We start from the raw sequence: 13,086 nt of genomic DNA on the forward strand, positions 1-13,086 counted from the left end.
CGGGCGCGGTGCGGTGCAGCCAGCAGGCCCTCGGCGCTCCTAGCTGTCCCTCAGCCCGATCTCTTGTGCCTACGCCTGCCTGTCCTCTGGCCCACTCGTGCATCTCTCTGCCCGTCTTCGCCGTGTTCTTCACTATCCCTCGCTTTATAAAGCCCGAGTTGCCGGACCTCCCGTGGCCTTACGTCTGGCTCTCCCCTGGGCTCACCTCTGCTCCTCCCCGAAGTTCTTCCTTCAGTCCCCCACTGCAAATCCCGTTTTCCTCCCTCCTCTCGTTTCGGATGCTCGCATCCCCTAAAACCCCTGATTCCTAGACCAACAGAACATTTCCAGGCTCTTGGATTTTCCTCGGGATGCTTTCCCTTGACACTCAGACATGTCTTATCCTTAGGTTGGTTTTGCCCCAGTTTGTTTGTTTACTCAGTGTAACCAATTTACAGTCTGTGTTTGTTTTTAAGGCCTGCTTTTAATTCTCTTTTTCCCGCTCATCCATTGATAGATTTATCTGAGCCCCCAGAGCAGCCGCGTCGTCCCCACCCTGCGAATAAGAATTGGAAGCAACTGCAGCGAGAAAAAGCTCTCCAGCAGCAATGCCAGAAGCTGGGACTGCAGGGTGGAGCAGCCTCTGTTCCTCCTGAGCAGTTGCTGTCTGCACCAAAACATAAACCTTGTAATCCTCAGCAGCCCGTGCCAGCACCACATCGTTCTTCAGCAGATCAAAGGCAACATGACGGCAAAGATCAGCAGAAGGAGGCGAGGCCAGCAGGTCCTTGTGATGGCAGTGACAGTGCCCGGAACCTCACTCCAAAGACGAGCAGCAAAGTGGAGAAAAAGAAAGTGGAATTGTTAGTAAGTTGGTAAAATTGGGGATTGGTTTTATTCTGTATGGATTTATTGTTTTGTTTTACCGTAAAGTGAAATTGAATGTTGAACCTTCCTTTATCTAATAGGGAAGTTTGAGTGAGAATGTTTTCTTCCTCTGCTTTGAGCCTTTGCTTTTCATCTCTAGGCATTTGGGCTAGACCTGATTCAGTACCAAATTCTGTCACGTAATCCATGCAGAAAAGCACCATGACTGTCTGAATAATTTCCTATAGCAGTGGGACTGTGAATCAAGGAGGTGTGGCTCAATGATTTGTAAAGATCTAATCTCAGACGAATCGTTGCATAGACAAGCCAGCATCCACAACAGAAAATAGCTGTACCTTTTGAAAGTAGATATATTGTGAACGGGAACACACAGTTACAGAAATTACAATATTACTGTAGATTTATTAATATCTCTTGGTAAGGAGATAAAAATTTCCATTTTAAAGAATTCTCTATCTTTCACAATTTGAGTTCTCACTGTTTAGCCCATAGTGGGATGTCTGTCTCTCCCCAAAGCATCAGACTGGTACCTATGAGAGAGAAAGGAAAAAGTATGGAACGCAGCTGGGAGTCTGACTGCATGAGGCAGTTACTTTGTTCATCATCCAGAATACATACAGTAGCCTATAGATGGAAGCTGTTGTCTAAATGTAACAGAGGCCAGGCATTTTTAATGAGATGACTTGTTTTTACCTCTTTTGTGCTTTTCTTCCTGCCTGTATCCAAGTGTGAGGGTTGTTTTTTTTCATGAGTGCACATAGTTCTGCCTGTGGTTCTCTTGCCTGTATAAAACTGCCTGTAGGATATTAGAGGGGACCAAAGGTGCTTCCCATTGGAGAAGATTATGTCCAGTTCCAAGAGCAGTGGCAGGATGCCCTATTTCTCACAGATGCATTATGAGGGGCAGCAGCTGCTGGCTGTGCAGTAACCTGGCTGGGATCACCCAGCTGCAGAGAGCAGTCTCTTCATTAGAATAGCTGCACTTGACTCAGCTATTCCTGTGCTCACCGGGTGTACTGACTGTTCAGCTCCTTCCCACTGGTGGTGAAAAATGCATTTTCTGTGAGGGGAAGGTAGTTGAAGCATAGCAGAGAAGGTGTAGGGAGCAAATGACATCTCAATGCCACAACCACCCACGAGTCTGCTGAAGTTATTCAAGCCTGTGCAGTCCAATTTAAATCTTGTCCAACATTTTTTTCAGTATGTGGTTTTAGGAATAGAATGGTGAGAAGTCTGAAGAGATGTTCTTGTGCAGAAATGGTTTTTAAAATAAACATAGCTGAATTACTTTGGCATTGTTAAACTGAGCAAGACCTTGGAACAGAGACTTCTCAGAAGGCATGAAGGATGGAAAAGCAACAAAGCAGGTTTTGTTTCCCTTTAATCCTACCCAATTGTGTTCACACAGGTTGTCCCCTCTCACCAAGAACCTTGCCTTCCATTCTCTAGGATCAGTTATATCTCTCAGTAGTTGTGGTGGCCTAGGAAATGGAAGCCATGTAACTCTTTCCACTGTGATAAAAGGAAAATCTTGTTTTCCTCATTAATCAATTTCATTATAATTCTTATCAGCTCTTCTTTCTATCAGTTTAATTGTCTGAGTGCTCTGTTATAAAGCAGACAGATTGTCTGTCTGATAAGAAAAAGCACTTTCAAAAAAAGAGGCTGCATTGGCAAACTGAACAGATAACTCATAGCAGTTAGTAAGAAGATTGGAACTGCTTCTACCCAGTGGTAAAGCACAACCTTTATAGGAAAAATCTTATCCAATTCTGAGGAAATGTTGAATGCTCTTTCTTCCAGCAATCGTGGAGCCAGCAGCGTGTTTGCATGTGATGATTTGTGTTCTGATCAGCATATTTCATCTGAAAGTGTTTATTGGTCTCAGTGACTTCTTGCAGAAAATTGCTTATTGTTCCTTCAGACTGTTTGCAGTTTGCTCCAGGAAACATGGTGTTTAATATCAGTATTGTGTGGAGGACAGGGAGCAAATTGAACTTGCTATCAATTTTGATCTTCTTGTCAATGAGCAGGCAGGAAAAATCACGGTGGGAGATCCTCCAGCAAGAGCAACGGCTGATAGAAGAGAAGAATAAACGCAAGAAGGCACTTCTGGCCAAGGCTATTGCTGAGAGGTAAGGCCCTATGCTGAAGTGTAGTCTGAGGCTGAGAAAGAGGTTACTTTCAATCTGCAACCAATTACATATCTTCTTTTAGAATCTCCTTCTTTCCCTCTCTCTTTGCTCTCCACGTACTGCTCCACAAATTAGCAGCTGTGAAAGACAGTTCCTTGTGCTTGCCACGAGTGATTAAGCATTTTGAGTTTGACTTACTAGCATGTGAAAAGTGTTGAAAGGAAAAAACCATCAAGTTTTAAGAAGTTTTTTACACTTGGCTGATTAAAATACATAGAAATTCATGTGTTCTTAGAGTAGTTAGCTCTTGTTTTTCCAGTGACCGGACTATAAATAGTGTTGTCCAGCAAGATAGGTAAAACTGCAAATCAGGCAAGGTTTGTGAGGAAGAATATTGGAGCAGTTGATAGCACTGAATCAAGGAAAGTGATGCACAGCTTTCTGGCTCACAGTCCTCTCTCAGGAAAGTGTCATGTTTGCCCATTGAAGCTCATGAGTAGTAAAGATGAATTAATATCAGTACTGTGCAGAAGATTCTCTTTGACATTCTGAAGATTTAGTTTTCTTTTCCCTTTTCTAAGCAACGAGTAAGTGTGGTCAGAGTCTGTGGGACAATGCCACCAGGCTGGCATAAGGAGAGGGAGGAGTAGTGGAAGGTAGTGGACAAGGAGTTACAGCTGAGATTTAAAGGTCTTCAGGCTTTAAGTAGTACTGAAAGATGTCTGCTTCTGTTCACCTGCATCAGCTGATCAACTGAGAGGTGGTGTCACTTCCTACCTTTGCTTTGGAGTAAAGCAGTGGCTGAAAAGCACAATTTTGCTGTTGAAGAAGAATGACAGTTGCAAAGTGACCTGGTGTAAAATCTTGTTGCAAACTGCTTAGTTTGCCTGAGAGTGAAGTCCACTGAAGCTTGCTGTTCTTAGCAATATTCAGTTTTCAGAACTTGGGAATGAACAGGCTGAGCTGAGAAAGGTTGCATAAGACTTGGTTGCAGTCCTTTGTGTTTGAGGTAAAACTTTCCATTGACTTCACTGGGATTTGGCCAGGACTTTTGGGAACGATTTTACAGCAGGGAAATCAAGCTTAGGTTAGGTGGCTTTTTGGCCCCTTCTAGCTGGACTTCTTTGAAAGGGGATATTTGTAGGACCGAATACCTTCTCCCTCTTACTCACCCCCCAGGTTTTTTCCTGTTTCCTTATGCTGAGAGCTGCTTAGATACAACAACTTCTTGTGTGTTTCCTTAGTGAAGGAACACAATCCATTTTAGGTACTTCCGTTATAGTCATTGCATCACTTTGATGAAGTCCTTTAATAGCAGACATTTTAGATCCTTGTGGATATTAAGATCAGAAGTCTTAAACCATAAAGGAGTAGCCTTCTGAGTAGCTCTTAAAGAGAGTAGTTGCTTTGCAAATGTAATGAAGCCCATTATGTCAAGAAAAGAGGCTTGCAAAGAAAAAGAAAACATCTTCCTTTTTGCAGATCCAAAAGAACTCAAGCTGAAACAGTGAAGCTAAAAAGGATTCAGAAGGAGTTACAAGCTTTAGATGACATGGTGTCTGCTGACATCGGCATCCTGCGGAACCGCATTGATCAAGCCAGCTTGGACTACTCCTATGCCCGGTAAGTGCCAGGCAGGGAGGAGGAGGGAACAGCCTTTCCTGAGCAGAGGGAGCAAATGTTGTTTCTACTCACTGAAGCAGTAATGGAGTTGGGTCGCTGTAATAATGTGTATGTAAAGCCCCTCAGACTGTCTGCTTAGAAACCTTGAGGTAAAAGTGTGCTTTTTATTTCCTCGTTTTTTCCCTTGAAATCTGGAAACTGAAGTTTGTTTTCTGACTGCAGACTGTGCTTTCCAGCTTCGTGCTGTCATGAGGCGTACTTACTGCTTTAACTGTGCCTTTGTCCTTAAGCCCTGCTTTATTGTTTCAAGGTTGTTTATTTCTTCTTAGGGAAAAGAGATCTTTTTAAAAAATCCTAAGTGAAAGTCCATTTCAGGGAAACTTGTCTTTTGATGACAGGTCTGGTCCTGCTAGAATCTATGGGACCAATTAAGCTTAAAACAGAATCCTGCTGAAGTGTTATTGGAACTGGGATGAAAAATGGAAGGAAAAAGAAAGCTTTCCCCCTCCGCAATGTGCCTTTAATCACTCTGGTTCTGATGAGTTCCTTAAGTGCAAGAAATTAATCGGAACACCCTTATAGCTGTGGGTAAACCACAACATCAGTAGATAAACATCAGCATGTTTATGTAGTTGAATAAAATGGAAATGTTTGGTTGAGGTTTTGGTTCGAGATTCAGTGTGTGAAACGTCTATTTCTACTTAAGAATTCTGCTGTATGACGACCACAGGCTAATAAGTGTGGTAATTAGTCTTCAAAAAATAGCAGTAGTAGCTTAAAAAATAGAGATTGGGGTTGCATGATTATCATTTGAAATTTCTAAGGTTAACTGCAGTTTCAGTAGCTGAGTGTATGGATGCTGAATTTCTTGTCCTCGAGAGGGAAATGTTTCATTGTATTTTTGGCTTAACTCTGCTTTCTGAAACTGCTAAACACTCTTGCAAATGTCCTTATCCAAATTTTCTAATAACGTGTCTCTTTGAAATGCTTAATAGCAAAAGAGAATGTAACAACCAGCTCCAGCTTTTGGAAAGCAGTTTATAGTGAGGGTAACAAGGGGGATATTGGTTGGACAAAGGAGATGAAATTCTGAAACAGTGATTTTGATGGACTTAGTAAATCTTGTTGTGAGGGAGAGATTTGGAAGCTTATTTTTTTATTTATTGTAATTATGTGAGTTACATAATTACAGTGCCATAGTTTTTGTACATTATGAGCCAAAGCTAATTTACTTTTAAGTGGTAGTTTTGAAAGCAATTTTTTCAGGCCTTGGCTTCTATTTTTGGGCTAAAACCCAATCTTTTCACTGGGTCAAGAAGTGCAGTGTTAAATAATTCTGAGCACGTGGTTGATGGCATCTGACAGTTACTGGAATGGAATGGAATTTTAATAATTATGATGTGGAGAAGATATGTGATTTTTGGCCCAAAATTCTGCACAGAATTTTGTGCAGAAGCTTCCAGCATAGTGTTGGCTCTTCCATTTTGGATACCTGACCCAGGGAAATCTTGACTTTCTTGTTTTGTTCTCATTCCTGGTGAGCAAGATTGCATCTCTCTCTCTAATAATAAAGCAGAATTAATATACAGTTTCAGTGAATGTAGTTGAAGATACATCACTAACATGGACACCAACCATTAAAGTGCTGCATATCCGGGATACGTTGACCTCAATAAATATTTGGAATATTTCCTTCTTGGCTATATTAGCCATGACAGGAAACACAGATTGGCAGGAGGTATGTGCTGGGGGAATGCTTACAATGAAATTCTACATCTGTTGCCACACAAAAGTTGTGTTCACTATTGATGTCAGATGCTATGTTGATCTGTGGCGTTCGTGACTTTCAGAGTGTGTATCTGGGTGGCCAGAAGAGTGTGCATCTAGATCAGATCCAAGTGCAAGTATGTATAGCACCATCATAGCAGCTGTGTCCCTTGTGCTGATGAATGGACTAGAAAAACTCAAAACTGTTTTACAATGTTGCAGTTTGCTGGATAGTTGTTCATTTGAAGTGTGAAAACACTACAACTTCTGCTGGTTTCTTTCTCCTGCTAGTGTTGCATCTCTTAAAACTGGCGGTAAAAATGCTTGCTTGCAATTCAATCTCTGTATTTCAGACAAGCGAATTAACTCTTGCAGTGTAGCAGCAATGGAGGCCAATGTGTTAAAAGAAGATGGCTTAAAGTATTTGTACTTGTTTCCTCCCCGCCGTTTAAACTAAGGTAGCAGCACATCGTGAAACAGCTGGCATAATGCATTCAGAGCACGTTGCATTTCAGGGATGCTTAAAGTGTCTGTCCGTGTGGCAGATTGCAAAGTGCTTTGAGAACTAACCCACGAGAAATGATGCTGGTTTTGCAGGAAGCGGTATGATAAGGCTGAGTCGGAGTACGTGGCAGCCAAGCTGGACCTCCAACACAAGACAGAGATCAAGGAGCACCTCACAGAGCACCTGTGCACGATCATACAGCAGAACGAGCTCCGCAAGGCCAGGAAGCTGGAGGAGTTAATGCAGCAGCTGGAAGTGGAGGCAGATGAGGAAAATCTGGAACTTGAGATAGAGGTGGAGCGGATGCTGCAGCAGCAGGAGGCAGAAGCAGGGAGACAAGCCAGCCAGTCACACAATCGTGCTGGGACAGCTAAAGAAAACTCAGCTCCCACTGTTACAACAAAGGAGAGTGAGCATGCTAACCACGCTGCTGCTTCTCCTGCTCTCTCTGAACAGTTGGTGTCTGAAAACTCCGGTACCAAATCCCTCTCTGATATGGACAACCAGACTCAGGCAGTAAATGTGACTCCTGGAGACTCCCCAGCTTGCTCTGCTACATGACTACTACTTTCAGCCAGCTGGTTATGGATGTGATACTCTCTGCAGGCTTGTGGGCTGTATGTTATCTCTGGGCTTCTGCGGTGCCAGTAATATGCACTTCATTTTAGAGGATTTTTTTTTAATTCTTTTTCAGGAAGACCTCTTTTGGGGTTCACCATCTGTCCTTATCATTTTGTTCTCTTACGTTCACATTCTAATGCCCAGCTCTTCATGGAATTTTATACCTTCCACATATGACACTTGGAGGCAACAGAATTTTTTTCCAAGGGCTTTTCTGCATATCAGTATCACAGATACCTGTTCCAAACAGTGTGCAAGAGATATGTATCTACAGGAGAAAGCTTTGCCAATTATTCAGTCTGTAGACACATTCTGTCCCCTGACAGATGCAATAGGATTTTTATCTTCCTTTGTATCCATAAGGGATAAGTTTTCAACGGTTTTAATCCAGTGAAACCCAAGTGTATATTTTAATTATCTTCATAGCTTATACTGTTTCCTGTACCTGATTTAAGGGATAATTATATATTGGGGGGAATTGCAAAGTTAATTGTAATATTTCCTATTTATTGCTTCCTGTTTCTTTCGGATAGTGCTAGATCACACAAAGCTCTATATTGATAGTGAATTGTCTATGAACTCACAGCAGCTATGATTTAACAAAAATAGTGGGTGACAATTTAAGACGTGGCAGAATGTATGATGCAGAAGTAGAAACGAAGAAAACAGAATTATGATTAAAACTATTCCATTGCAAACATTTTCCTCTATCATTGTTGCCTCAAAATGCTAATAATCAGCAGGGACCTTGTAATGAATAATTCCCACAGCATATTGGAATGGAGCCCGTTTTCCTGTAATGATCAATGCATTCTGTTGCCTGGGGAGTGGGTTTGTACCCCACAAGAAGTTGAGCTATTTCTCTCTGTTGCTGTTGAAAGGCTTTAGAAAACTCTTCCAGGTGGAGAAAGTCTCAGGAATTAGAACAGAGGACATATGAAAGCCTCCAGTAGAGACTGATGCAGCTGCAAACCTTGGGGACACTGTAGCTATCCACTTTGTAATAGAGGAAAGCTGCTTTCACTGTGGCAATGTTTTCTGTAATACCTGACCTGAACATGTCAGAGTTTATGAATGAGTTATTGAATGATGCCATCAAGTGTATAAATGGGACACTAATTGTCTCTGTGGCTTTAATAGTGGAAACAAATATGTCACTACATTTCATTTTTATTCTATTAATAAATTGGTGCATCTTCTACATGGTGTATTTGCTTTCAGTTTTGATATCTGATACTAATACCCATATCCAAGACTGTTTTTCCACAGGAGGTGATAAATGACAGAATCAGATACGTCCCTTGGCAAGTTTCCTCTGTGTGAAAGTAAAACCTTGAAGAAGGCTGTTCCAGTGTATGAAAATGTATGGGGCAAAGACATGGCAGGATACGACTTGGCAGGAGTTTTGTCTTCTGTCTGTGGTCTGAGACAGCAGTGAAAAATCGCTACTGGTGCCTCCCATACACAAGGGAAAGGAGGATAAATATTTCTAGAGAAAACTCTCATGATTTGAACTGATTAAAGTTGGAAAAGTCTATAACAACCTTTGAGATGCACAGGAAACACTGCTGTGTTGCTGATAGGTTTCTTTCCCTGATATTTTGCTGAAAAAAAGTTGGCCTAACAACCAAGTATTTGATTGCATTTTGAAAAAAAAATGGTGACAGGCTTCCTTTGCCCTGTCTGCAGTTGCAGAGCAGCTTGTAGCAACCTGATTATGGTTTTCAAAGCTGGTTACTGGTAAGTGCAATAGTAATTTAATTGTACTGTTCTTGTTTCCATCCTTTGCAGCTGTCCCTAGTTGCTTCTCGAGAGAATCCTAAGTCTTACTGGGTAAGTCTGTTCCTCATTACGAGTTATATTCAGCTCATCGAGTGGCATAAAGAAGAGCATCTGACAAGATTTGAATTGTAATGGTGTTTACAAGGTACAAATGCAGACACTTAGGCTTATAATTTGTGGGTCTCTGCTAGGTTAATGTATTGAAATAGGCCTACTGATTGCACCTTGATGTTATTACCAATATGGTTATTGTCTGAATACCTCCAAACAAAAGAAGGTGGAAAGCTGGAAATCCAAAGATCTTTCTGATAACTACTCAATAATATGAGTTTTCTGAAACAGAGTAAGCTTATATCCATTAGAAAGGCTTAAAAGATGGGAAATTCTCATGTACCATGCTGATAGTGCTGGTGCTGTTTCTGCCTCTTGGGAAGATGTTATTGTTAGAATCAGCAGTTTCTGTTCTCTCACTAGTCTCTCATCGAAGTTCTGGCCAGTTCTCTCTGTATTTAACTTCTGAGCTTGCAAAATGAAGTGAACTGGCTGCACGCCATATGAAACGGCCACATGAAATAACAATAGGCAGCCTAGCATTTGGTTGCTCATTCTAGGCAGGAAGCCGAAGAGTTAAATTGTTTGATCTGAGTTATGAAGCCTTTCTCTGACGTGTGATATAAACCACTACCATGGTGTCAGTTCCACTTTGGAAATTTGCAAATGTTTTGATGGGTGCCAGTGTGCCGGTTTAACATTCCCCCTATGCCGGAGCCAAGCAGTCCAGTCATAATTGTAACAACATGTGTGCTGGTCAGAAATGCCAGGAGATGATTTTGGTGCAACAGAGGAGTTGGGGTTTTTTTTCTTGTTTTTTTCCTTGAAGGAAACAGAACAGTTGGAATTGAAGCTCTTCAAACAAAAGCCTTTTCTACCTTAGTAGCGGTCAACGTGTTTTATTATATTTGGCTCTGCTGCTGTGAGAATGCATCAAAGGCAGGTGCACCATCCACTCAGCGTGTTGCACCTCTTCAGAAAAGCAGGGAACTGCAAAATTCAGATGAAGCCAAAAGCAGGTAGGCAGATTTTTAAGTGAGGGCCTGTTGCTTGTACAGGTAGAAGCCTGAATATGAAATGTGCTGGGGTTGAACACCATGGCAGGGAAAATGGAGTGATATCTGACAGTACCACTGTAGGGCTCAGCACAGGGGATTTGGTTTCTCCTGTGGCAGTGCAGCCATTTCCACTATGGGAAGGAGTGGAAAACACCAATGTATGCCACTGTGAGAGTGTTAAAGGAGTACAATATAATTGCCCATGTTGCAGTTTGGCCAGGATGTTGGGATTAATGCTCCTTCCTCTGTCAAGAAATGTTTAAGTGAGCACAGATGGTCACGGCTCAGACAAAATAGCATTAACTCCGGCAGTCTAGGGTTCCCATGGATATCTAGTGCGTGGTGTAAAACACTTGGACAGTCCCCAGTTTGATTGTATATCCGACCAGCTAAGTTGAGCTCTTGAGAGGCTTCATCTTAGGGTAGCTGTCTGGTAGAGATTTAAGTTCTCAGTCAGCCATGTTTCTCCCTAATACCTTCTGCAACATTCTGAAGTCTTTGCTTTGAGCCCATGTCCCACCTAAAGAGAATGAGGACAGGCTGGGATAGACTAGCAAGAGTAATTGGTGTACTGCCTCTCCTGACTAGCAGTATCAAAACATGCTATATGGGATTGCTGATAGGAAAGTCACCCTATTCAGAAGTTCTAGATCCAGTGATAGGGGTAGAGCACTTCCAAATTGCCCTCTGTGCTGGCACCCACTGTTTTGCATTTTTTGCTTAGGACTGTAGGATCTTTAGAGTTTCCATTCTCTGTAAAGGTTCAAACTTGAATGAAAACCCTGACAATATGGATTGTCCCAGCCTGAGTCCTGTTACTTTATCAGACTCGCCTTATGTGGGATCTGTGAGTAGCTCTTGATCTTAGTTTAGTACAATTGTGATTCTGTGTAGACGTGGAGGCTTGGGATAATACTAGCTAAGACATCTCTGTGCTCTGCTCTAATGCATGCCATTGCTGTGTGTAAAGGTTTGAACTATGGTTGAGAGCTAGATAAATTTTTTCTGCAGGCCTGATTCAGCCCAGAAATTTTATGTTTGACACTTTGGTATTGTATCACAGTCCCTTTTCTAACTCTGTGCATATAGGCAGGTGTGGGTACAAGGGACAAAGGGTTTTGCCAGTGGCAATGCAGGCAGGGCTTAGAGATGTGGGCTGGTATAATGGAAACCACATGCTTGTTAAGTGCCCTATTTAGGCCTGTCTGCATGGTCCTATTAAAGCGAGTGTTGGCTCCTTTGATGGGGCACGAGACTGGTTTCCTTCATCATTTACCCTGATTTATGTGCCAGCAGCGAACCTGTACGTCAGTGGGGAAAGACCAAGTAACGAGAGAGGTTAGGCAAGCCTCACCCCCTCGGCATGACAGAACATCAGATCCTTCAAATCCTTGCCTTTGGCAGCCTGTTAGTTGCAGGGTTTAAATCATGCCTTTTAAGATGCAGGTAGAGACACTAAAAAGCTTGGGCCTTTCTGAATTAGGGCCTGGATTGTGTAGTTAGAGTCATTTTCTCAATTAGCTAAACATAAATCAATATAACGAGGCGCTTGGGAGCATTGGGCAGGTTTAGTACCTTGTCTCTCCTGCCTCTGTCCTTACTGCTCCCACCTGGTTATTTGGCTGATCTGCTGGTGATTTTATTTTTCCACGCTGCCAGAGCCAAGCAGTGGGTTTTAGTGTCTGTGCTGGTTCTTATACCTGGCACGTGTGTGTGTGAGAAGTGATAATTAGGATAAATTGGTCTTAGTAAGATCTATGTGGCATCATCCTTCAGAGAGGGGAGGCACTGTCCTGTTGAGTAGGAAACAATGATTGGAGACACAAACACAGAAAATGTAACAGCAGTAGGGATGCCTTTCAGAGTGATACCCAGAACTGGAAAGCACCGTTTGTGCTCTCCAAGCCATAACTCCCTTTTCAGGCCTACAGCATGGAAGGACTGTGCTGCTTTCCAGAGATTGATGGGTAATGGAAAGGGGATGGGTGGTTTGCTGGCACATTTCAGCCCTGCTTGGGTGGAGTGCTGGAATCCCTCTGAGCAGGCATCCATGGAAAAACTTGGAATTTTCTCACAAGAAACAATTAAACCCTAGGAGCTGGGAGGACCTGTTTTGTGCCTTGAAGTCCCATTGCAGTGGATATAAAAAATTCAGTGTGAGAGTTGCAGTGCTAGGGATAGCTCTTCAGTCTCTTGCATCTTGCAGAGTGGGGGAGATGATGTGCAAAGATAGCTGAATAAAGGAGCAGAATGCTGTTCACCCAGCCCAAGCATGGCCTGAAGCAATGGCCTTCCCTGAGAGGTGGAGCTGAAAAACACCCAAACCAACCTTGATTGCTTTGTGTAATAGAGGTGAAATTGAGGACTGACTTTCCCTAGGCAGAAATCTTGCTCTTTGCTGAAGCAGTTAGCAGTGCTGGTGATGCACTTGAACAGGTGATCGTCTGGTGCAATCCTCTCACATTATCAGTGCTGAATCTGATCCTTTGAGTGTCTCTCTAGCATTTCTTTTCTCAGTGAGCAGCAATGGGTCTTTGCTCTGATTTGTGGGTGTTTTGGAGAGCCTAGGCAGTGGGTAACAGCAGCTTCCTGTCGATATGATTCCTCCTCCAAGAGATGGAGGTAGGTATCCTGCAGATACCTGAGCAAGCCATGCTATCTTGCCTCTTTTTTTTTT

At 42.6% G+C, this 13,086-nt stretch overlaps 1 protein-coding gene across 1 annotated transcript; it reads left to right on the top strand.

Moving 5' to 3' along the window:
* Nucleotides 1-426: 426 nt before the first annotated feature.
* Nucleotides 427-8,719, top strand: GORAB (golgin, RAB6 interacting; the record flags this gene model as incomplete). The annotated part of the gene is made up of 4 exons (XM_031554969.1): nt 427-842; nt 2,901-3,002; nt 4,485-4,625; nt 6,990-8,719. Coding segments are annotated over 4 exons (1,128 nt in total), but the record flags the coding sequence as incomplete, so codon positions are not given.
* Nucleotides 8,720-13,086: the final 4,367 nt, after the last annotated feature.

The sequence above is a fragment of the Meleagris gallopavo genome, chromosome 10 (assembly GCF_000146605.3).
Source record: "Meleagris gallopavo isolate NT-WF06-2002-E0010 breed Aviagen turkey brand Nicholas breeding stock chromosome 10, Turkey_5.1, whole genome shotgun sequence".
In the NCBI taxonomy this organism is placed as follows: Eukaryota; Metazoa; Chordata; class Aves; order Galliformes; family Phasianidae; genus Meleagris; species Meleagris gallopavo.